Source organism: Leptonychotes weddellii, chromosome 14 (assembly GCF_054177405.1).
Source record: "Leptonychotes weddellii isolate Sample4059 chromosome 14, ASM5417740v2, whole genome shotgun sequence".
Classification (NCBI taxonomy): domain Eukaryota; kingdom Metazoa; phylum Chordata; class Mammalia; order Carnivora; family Phocidae; genus Leptonychotes; species Leptonychotes weddellii.
In genome coordinates, this window is record NC_138382.1 from 75,738,931 (window position 1) to 75,759,008 (window position 20,078).

Below are 20,078 nucleotides of genomic sequence, written 5' to 3' on the forward strand. Positions count from 1 at the left end.
AACAGTGGTGACAACAGTTAGAAATTATGTGCCGATAACTGGGACAAATGCTTTACGCTCACTGCATTATGTTCACACAACAACACTACAGGTGTGTTTTGTTCCCCTCCGTTTCATAGATGCGAGAACGGAGGATGCACGCAGAGGCGTCCCTCGCCCAGGCCAAGGCTGGGGAGTGGCAGAGCCGGTGCTCACAAGCAGGCCTACCAGCGCCCAGACCCTTGGCTGCTCCTCTGTAGAGAACAGGGGGCCAGCCCCAGGGTCCCCCCACAAAGGAGCCTCCAGTCTGGAGTTGTGAAAACTCTTCCCACTATGTTTCAGATCCTCTGGACCACGAGCCTCCTGTGTCTCCACTGCTCCCTCGGAAAGAACGAGGTCCCCAGGACAGCGCCCTAAATGAAGATGAGCGCCTTCTCCCCAAAGACAAAAAGACCAATTTGTTCAGTGCCTTGATCAAGAAGAAGAAGAAAACAGCCCCAACCCCCCCGAAACGCAGCAGCTCCTTCCGGGAGATGGACGGCCAGCCCGAGCGCAAGGCGCCCAGTGAGGAAGAGGGCCGAGAAACCAGCAACGGGGCGCCAGCCCTCACACCCTCGGACGCAGCCGAGCCAGCCAAGTCCCCAAAGCCCAGCAGCGGAGCTGGCGTCCCTAATGGAGCCTTCCGGGAGTCAGGGGGTGCAGGCTTCCGGTCTCCCCACCTGTGGAAAAAGTCCAGTACACTGACCAGCAGCCGCCTGGCGGCCGGTGAGGAGGAGAGCGGCAGCAGCTCCGGCAAGCGCTTCCTAAGGTCCTGCTCTGCCTCCTGCGTGCCTCACGGGGCCAGGGACACAGAGTGGAGGTCTGTCACCCTGCCTCGGGACCTGCAGTCCACGGGGAGGCAGTTCGACTCGTCCACGTTTGGAGGGCACAAAAGCGAGAAGCCAGCTCTGCCTCGGAAGCGGGCAAGTGAGAACAGGTCCGATCAGGTGACCAGAGGCACGGTGACTCCCCCACCCAGGCTGGTGAAAAAGACCGAGGATGCAGCGGACGAGGTCTTCCGAGATGCGGGGGAGTCCAGCCCCGGCTCCAGCCCTCCCAGTCTGACTCCGAAACTCCTCCGCAGGCAGGTCGCGGGGGCTCCTTCCTCTGGCCTCCCCCACAAGGACGAGGCCGGGAAGTCCGGTGCCTTGGGGACACCTGCCACAGCTGAGCCGGTGCCCCCCGCCAGCAGAGCCGGGCCAGGCGCGTCCGGAGGGACCGGCAAGGCCCCCACCGAGGAGCCCAGAGCGAGGAGGCACAAGCCCTCCTCTGAGTCCCCAGGGAGAGACAAGGGGAAACTGTCCAAGCTCAAACCTGTCCCGCCGCCCCCGCCACCAGCCTCCGGTGGGAAGGCCGGGAAGCCCTCTCAGAGCCTGAGCCAGGAAGCAGCTGGGGAGGCCGGCACTGGCGGGAAAGCCAAAGCCACGGCCGTGGTCGTGGATGCTGTGAACAGTGACACCGTCAAGCCCGGTCCGCTGGGAGAGGGCGTCAAAAAGCCCGTGCTCCCGTCCATGCCAAAGCCCCAGTCGTCCAGCAAGCCGGCGGGGACCCCAACCAGCCCAGCTCCCTCCCCCTCCACCTTGCCATCGGCATCCTCCGCCCTGGCTGGGGACCAGCCAGCCTCCACTGCCTTCATCCCTCTCATATCGACCCGTGTGTCGCTTCGGAAAACCCGCCAGCCTCCGGAGCGGATCGCCAGTGGTACCATCACCAAGGGCGTGGTCCTGGATGGCACGGAGGCTCTGTGCCTGGCCATCTCCAAGAACTCCGAGCAGATGGCCAGCCACAGCGCCGTGCTAGAAGCCGGCAAGAACCTCTACACGTTCTGTGTGAGCTATGTGGATTCCATCCAGCAAATGAGGAACAAGTTCGCCTTCCGCGAGGCCATCAACAAACTGGAGAATAATCTCCGGGAGCTTCAGATCTGCCCGGCGACAGCAGGGAGTGGCCCGGCGGCCACTCAGGACTTCAGCAAACTCCTCAGCTCCGTGAAAGAGATCAGTGACATCGTACAGAGGTAGCAGAGGCCAGGCGTCAGGCCAGCCGGAGCCCCCTGCCGCGCGTGAGGGCTTCCCCACGCCTGCCACAGTGGCTGACACGAGACCAGTGAGTTGGGACGTTGGCCCGGGAGCACCGCGCTGGACGGAGCTGAGGGTCACGGTGGAACACAGCCCTACTACCTATGTTTTGCTCCGGCTGTGCTCCTGCACTTTCCCCTTCCCCAGCCCGGGCTCCCGGAGCCGCCTCTGTTCCGAGTTCTGTCTGTGGAGTTCCTGCTCTGTGGACTTCTGTTGGCCCACCAGCCTCTTGCCCACGTAGTGCTTCAGGACCGAGCTCTGCGGGCCAGGTGGGAAAGCGGATGAGCATTTTTTTTTCGCTTTTCTTTCCAGAGGCCCTCCTCTGGCTCTGCCTTCTCCCTACTTCCCTCAAGAACGAGTGCCCTGAACAGGAGCCTTTGCACCAAGGCCGAGGAACTGTCCCTTCCACTCACCCCAGGGAGGGGGCCTGTGCACTCCTCTTCTTGTGCTTCCTGCACTGAAGACACGTTTCCAGAACTCCATCCTGGAAGGGGCTGCCAGCTGGTCGCTCTGCCCTCTGTTGCTGCCGGGGGGCTGGTGCCCTCACATTTGCTCGTGTGACGGACAGCTCTTGATTTGGGGGATAAAACAGGGTGCTAAGACCAACCGGCCTTTGGGTCCTGGGACAGGTGGGGAAGCCGAAGAGGCCCGTGGTGTGGGAGACCGTCCTTGTCATCCGTTCTCTCGGTTCCTTGCTGTCTTGTGACAGGCACTGCTCATCCTGGATGGAAAGCTTGAGTCCTAAGGGTAGCAGGGTCTCAGCCTGGCGTACCGGGGCAGGGGAGGCAGGAGGGATGGCTAGCTGGATGAACAGCTGGTGCCCAGGTGGCCTGGGGCTAGGCCTAGGCAGGTCTGCTTCGGGCCCAGGTCACCTTCCTTTCAGATTTCCAGGTGCCCAGAAAAGGCACTTGCTCTTGATTTCTGACTGATCTCTTTCTCCTCCCTTGTACTCCTCTGAGACACAGTAGATTCATGCAGAGCTCTTTCTGTGTGACAAGCCAGTCCTCGGTTTTCTGGAGTTCTTGAAGCATTCCGTGGCTCTGCCCTCAGCCCAGCCACCTCTGGTACAGCAGGACCTGCCATGGCCACCAGCACACGGGAGGAAAGGGACTGTGGAGCCAAAGCCCCAGCCAGTGTTGGCTGTGCCCTAAGGGGCAAACGTCCTGTTGAATCACCATGAGCAACACTTAGTCCCCTGTTTCTGTTGGGGTTATCAGAGATGAAGACGACCACAAACAAATGAAGTCCCAGAACGTGTCTCAAAGAGCAGGCCTTTGTCTCCTCTCCCCACGCGGCCCTGGACCAGGCTTGTGGGGCAGAGGCCGGACCGTCTTGAGCTTGACCTAGAGCAGCTACTGAAGAGTGGGCAGGCACATGCCTGCGCCTCGTGCCAGGCCCAGGAGCAGCCCTTGGAGAAACCAGGAGCAGCCACCTTCCACCCCCATGCCTTCTCGTGCCGTGAGCGCACGTGGGCCCCATTTTTATGCTCCTCACCTAAACTTGTATTTTATTTCTCTGGTAGAGATGGTTTACGCTGTCCTCACGGCGCATCACCTCTTTGCCCACCCTCCCCCCAGGCTGCTGTGTTACACAGACTGAGGGAGGTCCTCGAACACCGCCAGAGGCCTTGCAGACAAAGCAAAACAGACCCCACCCAGCTTCTCGACTGCGTTTCCAGGAGGTACTGGTCTCTTTGTTCACATGATGTGCCACTATATTTTGCATTTATACCTTGGTATTACACTCTTTTATAGACTTGCTCTTTTATAAATGACATGTAAATAGTTTTCCACTATTCTCCCTTCTCAAATGCCTATGGTGTCTTTTTTTTTTTTTTTTTGGTCCAGTACATTTTGTTTCTGTATATGACTCTGTGTTTTTTGAATCCACATCTCTCCGTAGTATTTTTTAAATAAATGTTTACAACATTAGAACTCGGGCAGATTGCTCTGGTCTGTACTTTTCCCCTGTTGTTCAGAGCTGTGGGGTGCATGGGGTGGTGGGGGTCCCTGTTTCCCTGAAGGAGGACTGGAGGCTCCGTGGCGGGATTGCAACGCAAATCCTGCATCTTCCTCGGCCTTCCGAGAGCAGTCTCCAAGTCCTGGCCTCAGGCCCTGCTTGTGCCCTTGACACTGATTTTGCCAGCAGGAGGGGCCATGTCCCACTGGGGTGGGAAAGGAAGATGAGCCCCAGGGCTGTGCTCGCTGTCAGCCTGTCACAGCATCATTGAAATGGGGAAGAGGTGTCCTGGACTCCGCTGGCCTGGAAGCGTTCGTCCCCCCACAGGTGTGCTTTTCTCTGCGAACCTGCCCCAGCTCCCCTCCCCCCCAGCCCCCGAAGCGCCCCTTGCTCACGGTGGTCCACACACCCCGTGTCTTCTCTGTGTACAGGGGGAGGGGCGGGGGCAGGGGTGCTGGCCTCAGGGTGATGGAAATGCCACCCGGCGGGCTGTGGCCTCTCCCAGCCTCCCACTGAGGGGACCAAAGGGGGCACGTGCGGCTGTTTCCCTATTTGGGCCTCCATTGAACGCCAGCTGACAGCTCAGAAAGTGGAAATCAGAGAAGTAAGTAGTGCTCTCTGATAATGATACTTATTAAGCCGCAGACTTGTCAGAGGATACAGATCTGCTCACCAGAGCATGGCGAGGCGCACGGTTCGGCGGAAGCTCCGCGGCGGAGGTGAGGACGTGGGCCCTCGTGAGGCGGGGGCTGCTGGGACCATGGAGCGCGCTCACACCCAGGAGCTACAAGACTTCCTCCGCTGTTTCACGGAGGCAGGAACGGAGGCCCGGGCCACACTCTGTCCGTGGCGGAACCATAGCTGGACGCCGGATTTCCCGGGTCGGGGGCGTCTCCTCGAGGGACGACTCTGGAGTCAGGAAGAAGACACAGAGTGACTACAGAGACAGCCACCACCGATGGCCGCTCCCTCTGTGCCAGACGTGCGCCAGCCCTGGGGTCTTCACAGCAGCCTCTGGCAGAGCGTGTTACCCCATTTTCTTGACGCCCAGCAGTGAGGTTACAGTCACGGCTCAAGCGTGGTGTCACATGCCCGTCACCATGGCACCTGTGCCCGTGGGAAATGCGGGTCTTCTCTCAAATAAGAATCCTGTGCGTGCCACCTGAGCTTCAGAAACTGCCTTGGGTCTGGCCGTTCTGGAACACGGCTCTTAACTTTGTTAGGCCACAGAACCCCTTGAGGACTTCGCGCACTGGGATCTGGCCCCAGGAGAATGCACAGGGCTGCACACAGCCGGTGTTCCGATCCTTGCGAGGCCTGCCCTCGAGGTCCTGAACCAGGGAGTGGGGTCAGGCCTGCCAGCAGGGCCAGCAGCTGCTGTCGTCATCGGAGCGAAGCACAGGCCGAAATGACAAAATGGGAAAGAGCAAGCACTGACAGCCAGCCTCGGACCGAAAACGGCCGAGAGGAGCAGTGCGTGGCGGTGTGCTTGCACACGTGGAGACGGACGAACTGGGCGCCACGCGGTACACACGAGTCAAACGTACCGTGGAGGAGAAGCAGCCAGCCAGCCAGTAGTGACGCCAGAAGCTTCCATCCACTGAAAGCAGCACAGCGGGGGAGCCGGGGGGGCGATAATGCTCTGTTTCCTAGACTGGCTCACACTGGCTGATGGGTGTGGCACTTGGGGACAGTTTATTGAACTGTACACTCAGAATTGGAGCACGTTCTCCACGTGTGTCAGATTTCAATAAGAGATTTTTTTTTTTTTTTAAGATTTATTCATTTGAGACAGCGAGAGCATGAGCAGGGGGAGGGAGGGGCCGAGGGAGAGGGAGAAGCAAACTCCCCACTGAGCAGGGAGCCCGACACAGGACTCAGTTCCAGGACCCTGAGATCATGACCTGAGCCAAAGGAAGACGCTTAACCAGCTGAGCCATCCAGGCGCCCCTCAGTGAGCATTTTCTTAAAATCACAGCTCAGCTCACACGTGTAAGCCATATGCTACAGATGTGCTCTGTGTGACCACGTGAAACCCTCTCACTGTTTCTTTAATGAGGGAGGTTCTGTCCCTGTCCTCATTTAACATGCGAGGAAGCTGAGGTTCAGAGATGTGAAGCAGCTTGCCCAGGGTCACATAGCACGTGCCCCTGTTCACCTACTATGCTGGACTAACTTGATGGCAGTGCAGACGGCCCCAGCATGACCAGCAGAGCTCTGTGCTCCAGAGTCCGGCTCCTCCCCCTGTCATGGAGTAGAAGAAGTCAAGAATTACAGCTGGCCCAACTTCTCTGGTGTCAGGATATGTTACAGGAGGCATTCCCAAATTGAGTGTCCTGGGGAATCGATTTTTCAATGTTCTCGGCACAGAAGGCATCAGGTGGGACAAGACGGACCAACCACGGTGTCTGTCCATGCCTGCCCTCACCCGACGGCTTCCCAACTTCTTGGGCGGAGCCCCAGCTTCCTGCTCGGAGGGTGACAGCATCTTTTCTGAGTTGGGGTCTTCAGTGGACTCTGTCATGCAGTGTCTCCGGCCCGGGGACAAAGTGAGGGCAAGGTGGCGGCTTGTTTACTACAGCAGGTGCCTGGTGGCTTGCTGCCCCATGAGCCTCTTTCTTTCTTATGTTTTTGTGAATGTTTCAAACATGGGAAAATATAAGCAAAAATATTCCCCAGTCAGTTTAATAGCTAAATGCTTTTAGATCTGCAGCCCAAGATGAAGGCTTTTTTTGTGTCTTGGAAAAACACAGTGAGAGGATGCAGACAGCTCTCAGGCTCCTGGGCTGGAGACCGCATTGCCACGCCAGGTGGAGCAAACCCGGACTGCTCAGGGGAGCTTAATCTGTGCTTGCAAAGTCAGTGTTTTCCGAAGAGCCTCACCTTCACTAATCTGGAGAGTGATCTTCCCCACCAAGGGTGTGGGGGTGGCGTGACAGGGCCCCAAACCTCGAGCAAGCCTCACTGGGGTGGGGCGAGGGTTAAAGAGGAGATGTAGCCAGATACGGCGGGAGTGGATTTAACAGAGCAATGCCCGTAACAGTTTGATCGTTTGGATTTTCAGGGTTATTGAGCTCAAATGTACAAGCAACTGGAAAGAATAACTTTGTTGTTGATTGCTGTTGAATGATGAAAGCCTAATGACAGGATATCCACTCCTCTGAAGGCTCTCCTCTCCCCCCTTCTTTATCTCTGATTTCTCTGAGGTTCATCTCCTCCTACGAAATTAAAAACCAGCCAGTATGTTCCCAAAGTGTGTGTAAACACATGCAGGAGTATCTCAGCCTTGGTGACCTCCAAGTTCTTGTAATTAGTGACCACGGAGGCGTCTATTCTTTTATTCTAAGAATAGAAATTGGCAAGGGGGGTCTCACCAGGGGACCTTGCTGCAGGGCGTCCCTCTGCCCTTGGCCTTTGCTGTGTCCTGTCTCACCTGGTCTTTCTACAAGCCCGTTCTCTGGCTTCTCTGTGAATGAGCGAAGGGAGGAGTGATCCAGCGTGCTGCCCCCACCTCACCCCCCCAACCCCTGCCCCCCACAAAGTAGAAACGAGCACCCATTGGGGTGAGAGCCTGGGCTGGGATCACACCTCCTTCACCTGGCCACCCTATGGTGTCTATTCTCAGAGCTAGAGCCGTCCTTTATGGACATGCTGGGACTCATTTTCTTGAGGTTTGCCCTCTGTGGCTTGAGGGTTGAGTGTTTGCCTCTTTTATCAACAGACGAGGACCCCAGGATGTGTTCCATCCCCGTCAGGCTGCCCATTAGCAGGAGGCATCCTGGCTCATCCCTTCCCCAGACAGTGGTGGAGACCAAAGAGCGTATAACGTGCCTCCCAGACTCGATGTCGCTGTCTGGCCCCTCTCTCAGTGGGGCCATGTGCCCAGGCGTAGGGGAGAAGCAGTGAGGAGCTCCAGGAGAAGACAGCTCGCTTTAGCATAAGGTGATGTTCTGATTCCTGTCTTCCTGGCCCATCCTACCACCCAATTTCCGCACTCCCAGTCAGCTTGGCTCTTTTGTGGCTCAGATCTGTCACCCCTTAATAAAGTGGCTTTCTGGCTGCCGGGGATTGAGAGCTGCTACTGGGGAAGGTAAGTCACTAATAGAATGGAAAACACTGTGAAATGCTCCGAGGTGCCAAGCTGGGCCCAACCCAGTGTGGTTCTAAAAGGCTAATAAAAATCCACCAATTAATTGTGACAGCTCAATGGAAAATTATTCAATTGTGAACAGGGCCAAGCAGCAGCTCGAAAGGAGGAGGGGAGATGTTGCCATAGTAACATCAATCTAGGTTCTCATCTCAGCGGTCGAAGCCAGCCTGGGAGTAAGCAGCATCAGACTGCCGTATCTGACACGGGATGGGATGCAGGACACAGCAGAGCAGCGTTTGAAAGAGATGCTCTGCCTCGCCCCGGGCCTGCAGCCACTCCAGGCTGAGCGCTGGCCTCCCCTGGGGTGGAGAAGTTGTTTTCAGAATGCTCTTTGCTTTGAGAAAACCAGGGAAGGAGCAGCCAAGCACAGGAGGAAAATACACCCCGTCTTGTGTTTCCCTCTGCCTTCGACCATGGGTATTTCGCCAACTGCCAATCAAGGGGCTGCTGGGACAGGTGTGGATACAGGCAACATGATTTCCATCTCCCCCGAGTTAAGGCACTGGCAGCTCAGGAAAACCGAACTCCTGGGGCACAGAGGACCTGCAGGCAAGAGTCAGGTGAGCTTTCCATTACGGTTTTGCAGTACAACTTTTATTTCAAAGGATACACACAACACATTCATATTCTGAACATTTGAAAGGCAACCTTGCTCGAGCAAAAATGCATTCCTTCCTTGTTCGTCTCCCACTAGACTCCTGGCTTGGCAAACACTGTACCACCGAGGACAGTTATTAGAAGGGAATGGGCAGCCGGTTCCAAATGACATCTTGACGCCACAGCGGGGTTTTCTTGCCAGAGGGATCTTGTGTTAATGGGCTGGAGAACAAGATTTTTTTTTTTTTTAACTTTAAGAACCATCCTCTCTAGCCGGTGGGACGTGCTCCCTCAGAGTTGCACTTCGGATGTCAGCTACAGGCGTCCCTGTGGAGACTGTCAAAACTTTGATTACCCCATGGCCATCATCAGCCCACCTACCTTCAGCCTGAAGCCGACACAGCCAGCCCTGCCTGTCCATATTCATGGCCCAGCAGCGGCCACGGCTGCGGGCCGCTGGGCCAGGGGACTGCTCAGAGCCAGACGACAGGGAAGGCGGCTGGGACAGCTCTGTCCAACAGAGGAAAGGGCAGCGCTTTCTTCTTCACTGGGATGCAGCTTGCTTTGGGCCACCTCCTTTTTGATACCATCCAGGTCTTTGTCTCGGCAAAGTTGGAAATCAAAAGCAAGCACCCGCCTAAGTGATCCTACTGCTAAGAATTCATTATAATGATCCCCATACCTTCTTCGTATCCTGGTCTTTCAGGCTCAAGGAGAAGACAGGAGCAGGAGTGGTAGCAGGGAGGGTCCACGGACACCCCGGCCCCCTCACCGCCGGCCGAAGCGGAAGCTGAAGCCACCTTTTTTTCTGCTATAACTGCTGAGCTCCTCGGCCAGGGTCCCTAACGGGCCGCTGGCCTTCTCACCATCCGCGGGGAGGAAGCCAGTAGCCTCGCTGCCATCATCCTGCCTCCCGAACCGGAACCTGAAGCCAGCGTGCTGTTGGCCCGACGTCTGCAGCTCCTTGGCCATGACAAGCAGGCCATGAGGTTGTGGGGCTCTCGGCCACCGCGAGGAGCCCCGGGGGAGGGGGACGCGGTGTCCCCCGGGCAGGTCGGCCCAGCTCATTCCACCTCTGACACCTCGCACGGTGGCCATGGGCTCTTCTCTGTCCAACAGAGGAAAGCAGGCACCCAGTGGCAGGAGGAGGAGACACGACAGGGCGTGAGGGCCTATCATCTGGCCCAGAGGAAAGAGAGGAAGAAGTTACCAGCTGCACGCGTGGGTTTGCACAACAACTTGTCAACAGTGCTTCCCAGGGCCTGGGCAGCCATCAAAGGCTGGTGGCTCCACTGAGCCCAACTTGCAAGCAGCTTGAGGAAGTGTCACTATGCTGGGGGATCAGGCCTTTATTTTCTTAGGCCCAGGAGCTGATCGTGCCAATTAGGCTGATTCTCCTCTCCTGCAGTCCCCTGCATCTGACGGCCTTGGCAGCTTAGCATTCACATCCCCCCACTGCCGGGACAGCTTACAGCCGTGCCCCGGCAGCCCCTGAGTGCTGTGCAAATTTGGGCTCGTTCTTTTTTTATTATAATTACTGACTTTTGGGCCATATCGTCTCAGAGCCATGGGGTAGAAAATTCATAGCATCAATCTCTCTTAGTTTTCAACTTGATAATAAATGGGTCTGGCGAAGCTGTGTCACTGGAACACTCTGCTCATGTCTCTTTAACATGGAAACGAGTTGCTCCCGGAAGCAAGAAACGGACTTGATGTTCCTGGCCTAACTCAGACCTCCTCCTGGGGAGGAGCATGTGGACACGGCCGGGCTGTCGAGGGTCCCCACAGAGCACCGTCCGTGTGCACGGCTGCATGTCCTCGTCACCAATACCCTTCATTTTAGGCCCTGTTCGTCCCAGGTCTTCCGGCAAGAAGACTGTCAGGAAGGCTAAGAGGTGGCACCTGGGCCACAGAGCTGGCAATGGAGGCCCTGAGATTCAGGATTCTAGCGCCCAGACAGCTTCTTGGCGTGCCAGGCCTGTGGGCAGTGCTCCCTGGCCCTGTCTGGGATGGTCCTCACAGCCCTCCCGCAGGGCAGTCCTAACCCCCTTCTACGGGGAGGGGGGAGGCGGGGGCGTGCGCAAACGGGACTGGCCCAGGATCTCACAGCGTTACAAGTGACAGAGCTGGGATACAGGCCCAGGTCTAAGTGACTCGGAGTCACTACTCTACCCCACGGATGGCGGTCCGGGTGGATTGGAAACCGAAATAGAGCTTCCCAAAATGCCCCTGCTTCGGCAACAATGCTCCCTCTCAAAGGAAGCCTTTCGGTAATGACCATCGTGAGTCGGAGCCAGCTGTAGCTCTGAGTAGAACGGAGCCTAGAAGAAAGAGCTGGTTCTGGAGAAGAAGCATGGGCTCCCCAGAGCTCTTCCCAAAAATGGCTCCCTTGAAGACATTTCAAAGTGAACTCAGCCAGAAGGCTTTAAAAAAAATCATAAAAGCGGCCCTCCTCCCTACCCAAATCCAGCCCTCCTAACTTCCATCATCTGATCGCCCCGGGGCTGGAGCCAAGTCTGGCCTGCGGTGCAGAAGGCTCTCCATCAGCTCCCGGGCAGGGGCGGGGGTGGCGCTTTCCACCTGGGGGCTAGGCCTCTGGGTCTCGAGAAAGGGTGCACTGATGCACAGAAGGAAGTGGCTCCTGTCCCCTTTTGGGGGGTCCTGGACCCGTTCAGGAACATGGTGGAAGCTTGAGACACTCGCCACCAAAAATTAGGCCCCAGCAGTCAGGACGTGGCAGGGGAAGCACACGGTGGAGACCAGGGCTGAGCCCTCAAGGCCAGCTGCGGCCAATCTGGGCTGCAAGAGGAGCTGCTGGTCTCCACCTCCGGGGCCCGTGCAGCTCCTGACCTGGGAGAGGACCCTAGGCAGCGGGGCTCCCGCTAAGGACGGAGCCGCTGTACTCACCGAGCCGCGGGCTTGCTCCCCGGGAAGGCTGCTGGGCAGGGCGCCTCTGGGGTCTTGTCTGGGAGGTGTGGATCCCGGGTTCTCCTGCTTTATATCGGCCCCCTGGGTGGACTGCCATTCTGCCCTCTGATTGCTGCACATTCCTGACCCTGGGATTCCATTGGGGACTCCGGTGGTGAAGGACGGGGCAGTGCTGACTGCGTTGATAAAAGACCCAGCACAAACAGGATGTGGTCTGATGAGCGGAGCAGAGGGGGCTGCCCTTTGCCCAGAGGCCCGCCTCATTCGGAGGAGAGCGGGCAGCATCATTAGCTATAAATCGCGGGCTCAGACCCTCAGGTCCCTTGGAAGAGGCGTGGATGGCACGCCCACCCTTAGTGCCAGCGGTCTGCCTCACTGTTTGGAGCAGGGGCCGGTGTCCGCGCCTCACCCGCCCGAGCCGCACCAGCTCAGGCAGCGCGATTCCCGTTGTGAAGCCATTGCCTCTCCCTCCCTCCCTCCCGTCAGGTGCGAAGTCGTGTGAGGGGCCGCCGTGGGTCGCCAGCTCGGGAGCCTCGCGAGGGGGGCTGAGCGGGGCAACAGGAGGGAACGTGGAAGGGGTTCGGAGCCCCTGGCCTGGCCGAGCCCCCCTCAAGCCCACGTCCCCTGCAGCACAGCCGATGCGCTCCTTAGAAGGGAAGCCTGGTGTTTCCCACCACCGCAACCCCAGCGCCGGCCTGGGCGCCTGACACCCATTTGGGAAAGAAGGACACACATCTCAGGGTGCTCACCCCTCGGTTACTCACTCGGCCTGCCCTGTGATCATGGAGCGACCCTGGGGTCTGCTCCAGGTGCGAGGATCTGCACGGCTGAGCCAAGATGAGGTGCCCGGTTGGGCCGAGTGCACGCAGAGTATTCTCCCCGCTCGGGCCAAGGTGGGAGGCAGGCGCCCGTCACGGGGGGGAAGCATCTATCTGGGTACTGGCGCTCTGGCCGATCTAGCAGCCTGCAGCCCCAGGGGCCCCCTGCCCCTGTCTCTCCTGTCCTCCCATCCCACTGCCCGTGCCTGGGGACCCCGCACCGTATCTGAGGAGCACTTGTGGGGAGACCAGCCCAGCCAGGCCCCCAGCCTCTACTCCTCGCTTGGCCTAGATTTTCCCTCCACCGAGAGTGAGCAGGGCAGTGAGGGGAGCAGGTGCTGGGTGAGGCTGCAGCCGCCCTGTTGTCTGGGGGGAGCCGCTCAGGTGAGGCTGGGGACGAAGCACAGAGGCATTCCCCCGGTCTCGGGGGCCCTCACCCAGCTATCTCACCTTTGCCCGTGCAGTGCTAGGGGTTTGGAGAGTCACCCCCCTCTTCACACAGGAATAGAGATGGTCTCATGGGCACTTCCTCTCCCCCGTAGACCCGAGAAAGGGGCTAGAAGACATCCCCCCTGCAGGGGGAGGGGGAAGACTGAGGCTCAGAGGGTCAGAGCCCATGGCTGCACCCTCTCCAGCCCCATCTGCAGCAAGAAGCCTTGGTTCCCCTTGGTCTTGTCTAGAGAGAACAGGGTCAAGAAAAGGCAGTGTGGATTGGCTTTGGGCCTCTCTGCGGGCAGGTGCGGGGAGAGGGTGCGCCCGTGTGCGGACCAGAGCAGGTGCAGAGCCTGCTTCCGTCCCCCAGGGGGGCTGGTGTGTGTGCGTGAGAGACGGGAGGGGCAGGGTCGTTTTATCTCCCTCGCTAGTGCAGGTCGGTGCTGACACTGGGTGCTGGGGGTTAATGATGGGTTGCAGCCTCAGTGGTCACTCTCATGCCTTGTCTGTGCCTCAGTTACCTTGGGTGTCAAATGGGAGGTTCTGGTTCCCCAGCTGTGATCTGTGAAATTTCCTCAGGGACAGCTGTGGAGAGTGGGGAGGGCAGGTGTGGGGTCAAACCCTGAGGGCCACCCCGGACCCCCTGGAGAAAAGCTCCACTTGGCTGTTAGACACACCCAGCTCCAAGAAAAGGTTCTGCTGGTGAACTGACCCAGGTCCCGTTCAGGACTGGCTCCTGGAGCTCTGAGAAGAGGCCATAGAGAGTCCCGAGTGTTGGGGCCTGGGCTGGGGCTGGGGGCAAGGTTGGGGCCGAGTAGCCCACGGGTTCCTCAGCCCCAAGCCGTCCTGGGCCCTGCCAGGTGTCTTGTTGGGTTGTTTGTTTTAAGAGTTATTTATTTAGAGAGCACGCACACACACACACACACACACACACACACAAGTGCGCAGGGGGGAGGGGCAGAGGGAGGAGAGAGAGAATCTTAAGCAGACAGCACACTCAGCACGGGGCTCGATCCCTCGACCCTGAGATCATGACCTGAGCCGAAGCCAAGAGTCTGACGCTCAACCGACTGAGCCACCCAGGTGCCCCCAAAGGGTTGTTTTTAAGTGCACTTCCTGGGCTCCCTCTAGGGAATGAGAAGTGGGAGAGGGGACAAGTCGGGGCCCCCAGAGCAGCGGACGGGCAGGCTCTGGGCTGTGGGAAGGTCAGGGATGGCTCAGGCTGTGCCAGGGAGGAGTAGGACCCGTTCAGGCTCAGCTTCCCACAACAGAGGCTTTCGCGGGGTGAGGGTAAATGGGGAAGGGGTTGCCTGGGGGGGGGGTCCTGCTTTCTTACACCAAGAGTGAGGTTCCCTGGGAAACTGCCCTAAACATCAGGGCCAAGTCCCAGGATGTCCAAGCAGACCAGCAGCCTGAGCTCTCGAGACACCAATGCCCTTGCTTCTCTGCGTGGGGCTGTGACTTTGCAAGGGTGGGACCTGTTGGGATGACCCAGCCTGGCTGTGTGAAGCCCCCGCCCCTGACTGGGCTCTCGGACCCCCCTCCCCTACCACCTTTTAGCCACACATGAGGACCCAGAACTGGGCTCCAGCTCTGCTCAGCCACACACCAGTGGTCTTGGGCGAGTCACTCTCTGAGCCTCCGTTTCTCCACGTGCCTGGGGGCGGCAGGGGTGCCCACATCGCGGCGGGCGTTGTGAGCTGCTGGGTAAAACATGGGTCTGGTGCAGGACCCACTCCATCAGTGTTGGCAGCTCCCGGTGTTCAAGAGAGCCCAGATGGTGCCCTCTTCGTACGCATGGGCCTCCCAGGGTCTGTTCCCTGTCAGAGCTCCCGGTGGGGCTGGCTGGACGCCCCCCCCCCCCGCCCCCGCCATGGCAGCCTCTTCCTGTGCTGTGGGATGCACTATGGCTAAAACACAAGCACCCTCGTCAGCTGTAAAAACCTGTGTGAGTTCACAGAATCTTTCCAATTGGTCCCATGAGCTGAGGCAGAGCATCGTCCTGCCAAGGCCCCCCATGGGGAAGGTTTGGTGGCTGTAGGGAAGGGGCCAAGTTGGGCAAGGCCCCCACCTGGAGCAGGGGTGGCCCATGGTGGCCACGATCACCTCAGTGACTTCCCGTGGGCCCGATTCAGAGTTTTCAGAGCCGGCAGGACTGCATGCCTATTGGCCAGGGACACTGTGGAGGGGCGTAGCGCTCTGTGAACCTTCTGGAAGCATCCAGCCGCCGGGGCAGAGACCTCTGTCTTCCGCATGGCTGGGTGCGCAGACGCCCTCCAGCTGCCCCCCAGGTGGGCCCAAGGCGGGGCTCTGGCACACCCACTCCCCACCGGCCCCACACCGGGTCTCTGACGTGGGCCCTCGAGAAATGCTGGGCTCCATGAAATAAGCTCAGGGGGTTGTTTTTTGGTTTTTTTTTAAAGATTTTATTTATTTATTTGAGAGAGAGAGAAAGCATGAGGTGGGGAGGGTCAGAGGGAGAAGCAGACTCCTCGCTGAGCAAGGAGCCCGATGCGGGACTCGATCCCGGGACTCCAGGATCATGACCTGAGCCGAAGGCAGTCGCTTAACCAACTGAGCCACCCAGGCGCCCAGGGGGTTGTTTTGTCGTCAAGCTTCACGCTGGCTTTATGAATAACTAGCCATCAGGGACTTGTTTTTAATAAAGTCTCAGCTACTCAGGACTCCAGCCCCAGGAGAAATCCACAGGGCCAGCTGGTCGCCCTGGAGCCCTGGGGCGGGGGGGCGGGGGGTTGGCACAGGTTCATCCCCCGAAGCCCAGTCCCAGGAGGATCTCCCCCACTGGGTGCAGCTCGTGGCGGGGCCAGGCCTCACCTCCTCACCTCCACCGGCCGCGGCGGCCCAGCTGCTGGCCGGGTGTGCACCTGCTTCTGCTAAAGGATCTGGTGCAGCCTCTGGGGGGCACTGAGTTATCCGGGAAACACTGTTTCTTCAATAGAAATAAAGACCGGAATGGCGAGGAAGTCTGGGGAAATTGTGCAAGAGACAGTCTTGGAACGCCCCGTGGTCTGATGTGGGGCACCAAGCGAGGTTAGAGGCGGAGGCCCCAGCTGGGTCACCACAGGGTTTTATTAGAGACAGGACCACACCTGACGCCAAGTGTACTCAGCCCAGACCAGCTTCTGTCCCGAACCGTGCTGGCCCTCCAGCAACTCCGCGCACCCCCAGCCAGCCTCGTGTGGACGGTCAGGCTCGCCTATTGGCACAGCCCGAAGCTGCCCCCCACCCACTCCGTCTCCACGCAGTCCCACCACGGCCAACCTCCGCCATCTGGGCTTGTGGAGTCCCACCAGCCGCTTGGCCCACTCGGGGTTTGGGGACAGCTCTCTCCCTGCAAGCAGGTGAAGACACTGAGGCCCTGGGGAGGCCTGGCCACTGGGACCAAAGCCTCGTGTCCTTTGTTCGAGGTTGAGCTCATCTGCGGGCATGTTGCTCCCCCAGCTGCACAGGACAGGGATGTGCGGCTGACCACAGGCCTAGCTCAGGCCCCCGGTCCCCCCTGCCCGGCCACCGTCTGCAGACGCAGCATCCCTCCCCGCCTCCTCTTCTGCTGTCGCGGAAGCCTGGCAATTCCTGTTGACTAATCCACCGAATCCTGGGTGACAGGGCCCTGGCCCCAGCCAGGCTGGTCAGAGGTCTGTGTGAAGGAGGATGGCCGATGGTGGGAGCAGGGGGACAAGGAAGAGGCGGGCCTGCGATACTGCTTCTGCCCCAAGACAAACATTTATCAAACCAATTTACATGCGGCTGCAGGGGGAAAATGCAATTTGGGAACTGCTCACAGCGCTGTCCTTATCTCCCGGAGGCCCGTGCTGGGGCCATCAGGGTGGAAGCCCAGGAACCATCCATCCTCTGGACGCAGCGCACTCAGGCGGCCCAGGGTGGCCCTTGGTTTAACTCAGAGATGTGTCCTGTTTGGGGGCCACAGAACGAGTGAGGCCACTGGCTGGTTCCACAGAACCTACCTGTGCTGGTGGAAAGGAACCTTCAGAAGCTTGTGGGGCCCCATGCACTGCCCCGATGTCCCCGCGTGCTTGGCTCGCTCTCGTCATCAAAGGAAGAAGGAAAGGGATGGGGGGGGGGTCAGTCAGTTCACACGTGATCAGTGGGACCACAGGCCCCCACCGCCAAACCATCAACTCGGGCCCCTTGAGACAGAGTTTGGGTGCGGTGAGCCTGGGTCCTGGGTAACAGTTTGCACACATCCGTCATCCATCAGATCTTGGTGCAGCTGCCTCCTGTTCTCCTAGCACCCTCTTCTTCCTGTGGTCGCTGCCGCTCATGTGACGGCCATTCGTATGGACATCACAGCGGAGGCTCCTGGAGGCCAGGGCCAGAGCCTGCCTTGCTCACCATAGACCCCCAGCTCAGAGCAGGTGTGCAGGGCTATCTGTGCCCTTTAGGAAGTGGGGTGCACTGGCCTTGGCTGTCCCCACCAGACAGCTCTGTGCCCCTTCAGCCAGCAATGGATCCGGCCCATGTCCCATGGTGGTGCCAGTCCTGGGCCGGGCGTGGGGCTGGTGCTCTCGGCTAGGAAGGAAGGGGTGTCTCCAGGTCAGCTGGACGCTCCCGAAAGCTGCCCTCGGCCATCTGTCCCCCGCCCCTCCGGGCCGTGGCACATCTGTTCTGCAGCCAAGCCCTGGCAGGAGCGCCCCTGAGCTTCCTGGCGCACACGCACATCTGTGAATCCATTTACATCACACTCACCAGGAGTTTGTTTGATGACAGATCAGAAAACGCCTGACACTTTCCAAATAGCGGCTGGCACCGCGAGGCTGGCAGCAGAAGCCGGCTCTAGCCTGGGGCTGGTGGGGGAGAAGGGGGCTCCCTGGGATGAGGACTTGGGGTCCCACCCGGCCTCTGTGCTGGGGCTGGGAGCCCCAGCAGCTCGGGTGGACTGGTTCCTCTTCTAGAAGATGGAGAAGGGGGCGCGCGGCGGGGGGGCTTCCCTTCAAGTCATAAGGAGCCCCCCCACAGCTCCCCCACACCGCCGCGACCCCCCCCTGCAGCTGGGCTGCCCCCCAGCATGGGTCACACTGGGCTGCGCTGCCTGTCTCTTGGCCGTGTCTGCTTTAGGTCCGGTGCCAACAGGGCAGGGACTCGGTGCTGTCCGGCACCCGGGCAGGCCTTGGCCCACAGCAGATGTCCAGCGAAACTCGGCTGAATGCCATGACCAGGTGGAGCTACAGGGGACGGGCCGGCTTGCACAGAGAGTCGGCCACACTCGGAGCCCTCCTGCTGCCCCCAGCCGGCCCTGACTCACCATTACTGCAGCACAAAGTCTGGTGGGAGGGGAAGGGAGAGCTGAAGCCCATGCTCCCCTATTTGCCTGTGTTCATCTGCCTTGCGGCGTCCTACAAGGCAACACCCCCTCCCTCCCTCCTGCCTGAGGGGGGCCACTGGTGCGGCCCACCCCTGGGAAGCCAGCCTCCCAGAACCTCTCAAAGGCCCCCCATCACATCCCCACAGGTAGGAACTTAGGGAAACAGCCCCGTGCTTGGTTCTGACGGCAAGGGCATCAGGGTCCCAGCACTATCCACCAGAGGGGTTAGGGCCGCTTTTCTTGGCTGCTGACCTCGGGAACCTGCAGTTCTTGTTGGGGGGTAGAATGATAAGACGTCGGGCACTGGGAGGATTCGATGACAGATTGTTTCCAGTGTCTGGTGGTGCCTCAGTCCCCCCATTTGCCCAGTGAGCCCCTCCTTTCCCCCTGACCCGAGGTGGCAGCACCCACATTCACCAGCAGGGGGCGGCCTCCCCACTGAGACAGCAGTCTGAGCTGACCAGGGAAATAGCCCCAGGACCCCTCCCGGTCCAGCCTCCACCCTGCAGGCCTGATGCCAGGAGGCCCTAAGGCCCTGGAGTCCCTGGGAATTGAGGAATGTGGGGATGGTGGTTCAAGCCCCACGGCAGCCCAGAAAATACAGGGGTCCTCACTGACCAGGCCCGGAGGGAGCAGGACCTGCCCCAGCCTCCCACATAAAGAGGACAGGGTATGGTGGGGCTCCAGCTGCCCCAGGAAGGCGGGATGCTGGGCACAGCAGCCAAAGGGACTGACGACCTCCCAGGCCTGCAGGAACACGGGGTGGATGGGGGTCGGGGGGAGCTCCAGGGAACTGGCCCTGACCACCCTGGGCTGGGAGTCCCCACAGACAGCTGCGCCCCAGCCTGGCCTGTGGGAATGGGGGATATGGCTGTCCAGCCCCGGCCGCAGGCAGCCCTCTGCACCACCCCCCCCCACGGTCCTTAGGGGAGAGGTAGGATCCCCAGGCACCATGGAAGTGAAGGAGGGGGGCCAGGAGGGCCAGAGGAGGCTGGCCTCAGACCCGACTCAGAAAGATCCAAACAGTCCCTCTGTCTGCTAAAAGGGCTGCAGGAGTGCCGCCTGCCCCTACTCTGTGCCCCCCAAGCACCAGGTGTTTGGACTGGCAAAGTAGAGGGGCCGCCGGGGTGCCGGCCAAGGGAAGTCAAGACACTTAGCCCAGGAGCCAAAGTCTGGGCAGGTAGAATTTGGGGTTGTCCAGTGTGCCCTGCCCCACATCAGCAGAGGTAAACTGGGGCGTGGGGACAGCACGAAGGTGATGGAGCAGGTCAGAGGAGATGCAGGGTGGGGTCGGGCCGGGGATGGGGGAGGTGATGGGGTGGGGGGTGGGCGGACAGCGCGCCCATCTAGCGGTCCTCACGGACCGGCCGGATCTTCATCTCTGAGAACTTGAGCGAGTACTGCCAGCCGGTCCAGGAGGACCATTCGATGCCGTCGGCGTAGGACGCGTGCGCTCCGTGCAGGTACTGCCCGTTGAGGTTGGACGTGTGGCAGTTGCGGTACCACCAGGCGCCGCGGTAGAAGGCGGCGCAGTTGTTCTCCGAGTGGTCGCTGTCGCGGTCCTTGGTGGTGAACCTCATCCCGCTGTGCTTCAGGAGGGAGTCCCCTGCACAGATGTGTGCACACACAGGTGCGTGCCATGGGGACTCCCCCGGACACGCGTGCACACACACGGATACAGCGCCCCCCCAGGCACACACACGGTGTCTGTGCAGCTCGCATGCCCCCACGGGGCCACCTTGGGGGTCCCCGGG

General features: G+C 59.7%; 3 protein-coding genes across 5 annotated transcripts in view; 1 reads left to right on the forward strand and 2 right to left on the reverse strand.

Annotated features, from left to right (window-relative positions):
* ABL1 (ABL proto-oncogene 1, non-receptor tyrosine kinase) overlaps window positions 1-4,035 on the forward strand; it is a 136,309-nt gene extending 132,274 nt beyond the window's left edge. For 2 of the 3 annotated variants that reach the window (XM_081803770.1, XM_081803771.1), the window contains exon 11: window positions 322-4,035. In XM_081803770.1, the coding sequence (XP_081659896.1) occupies window positions 322-2,039 (1,718 nt within the window). In that variant the 3' untranslated portion in view covers window positions 2,040-4,035. The other variant, XM_081803772.1, reaches the window with a different exon arrangement.
* Window positions 4,036-8,786: 4,751 nt separating this feature from the next.
* Window positions 8,787-12,184, reverse strand: QRFP (pyroglutamylated RFamide peptide). The gene is made up of 2 exons (XM_006746119.3): window positions 11,710-12,184; window positions 8,787-9,981 (listed from the first exon to the last, which is right to left on the reverse strand). Exons 1-2 carry the CDS (start codon window positions 12,016-12,018, stop codon window positions 9,571-9,573), a joined length of 720 nt encoding a protein of 239 aa, XP_006746182.3. The 5' UTR covers window positions 12,019-12,184; the 3' UTR covers window positions 8,787-9,570.
* Window positions 12,185-15,409: 3,225 nt separating this feature from the next.
* The window catches only part of FIBCD1 (fibrinogen C domain containing 1), a 35,230-nt gene continuing 30,561 nt past the window's right edge, over window positions 15,410-20,078 (reverse strand). The window contains exon 7 of the mRNA XM_006748921.3: window positions 15,410-19,930. Coding sequence (XP_006748984.1) covers window positions 19,671-19,930 — 260 coding nt within the window. The 3' untranslated portion in view covers window positions 15,410-19,670. The remainder of the gene's footprint in view (window positions 19,931-20,078) is intronic.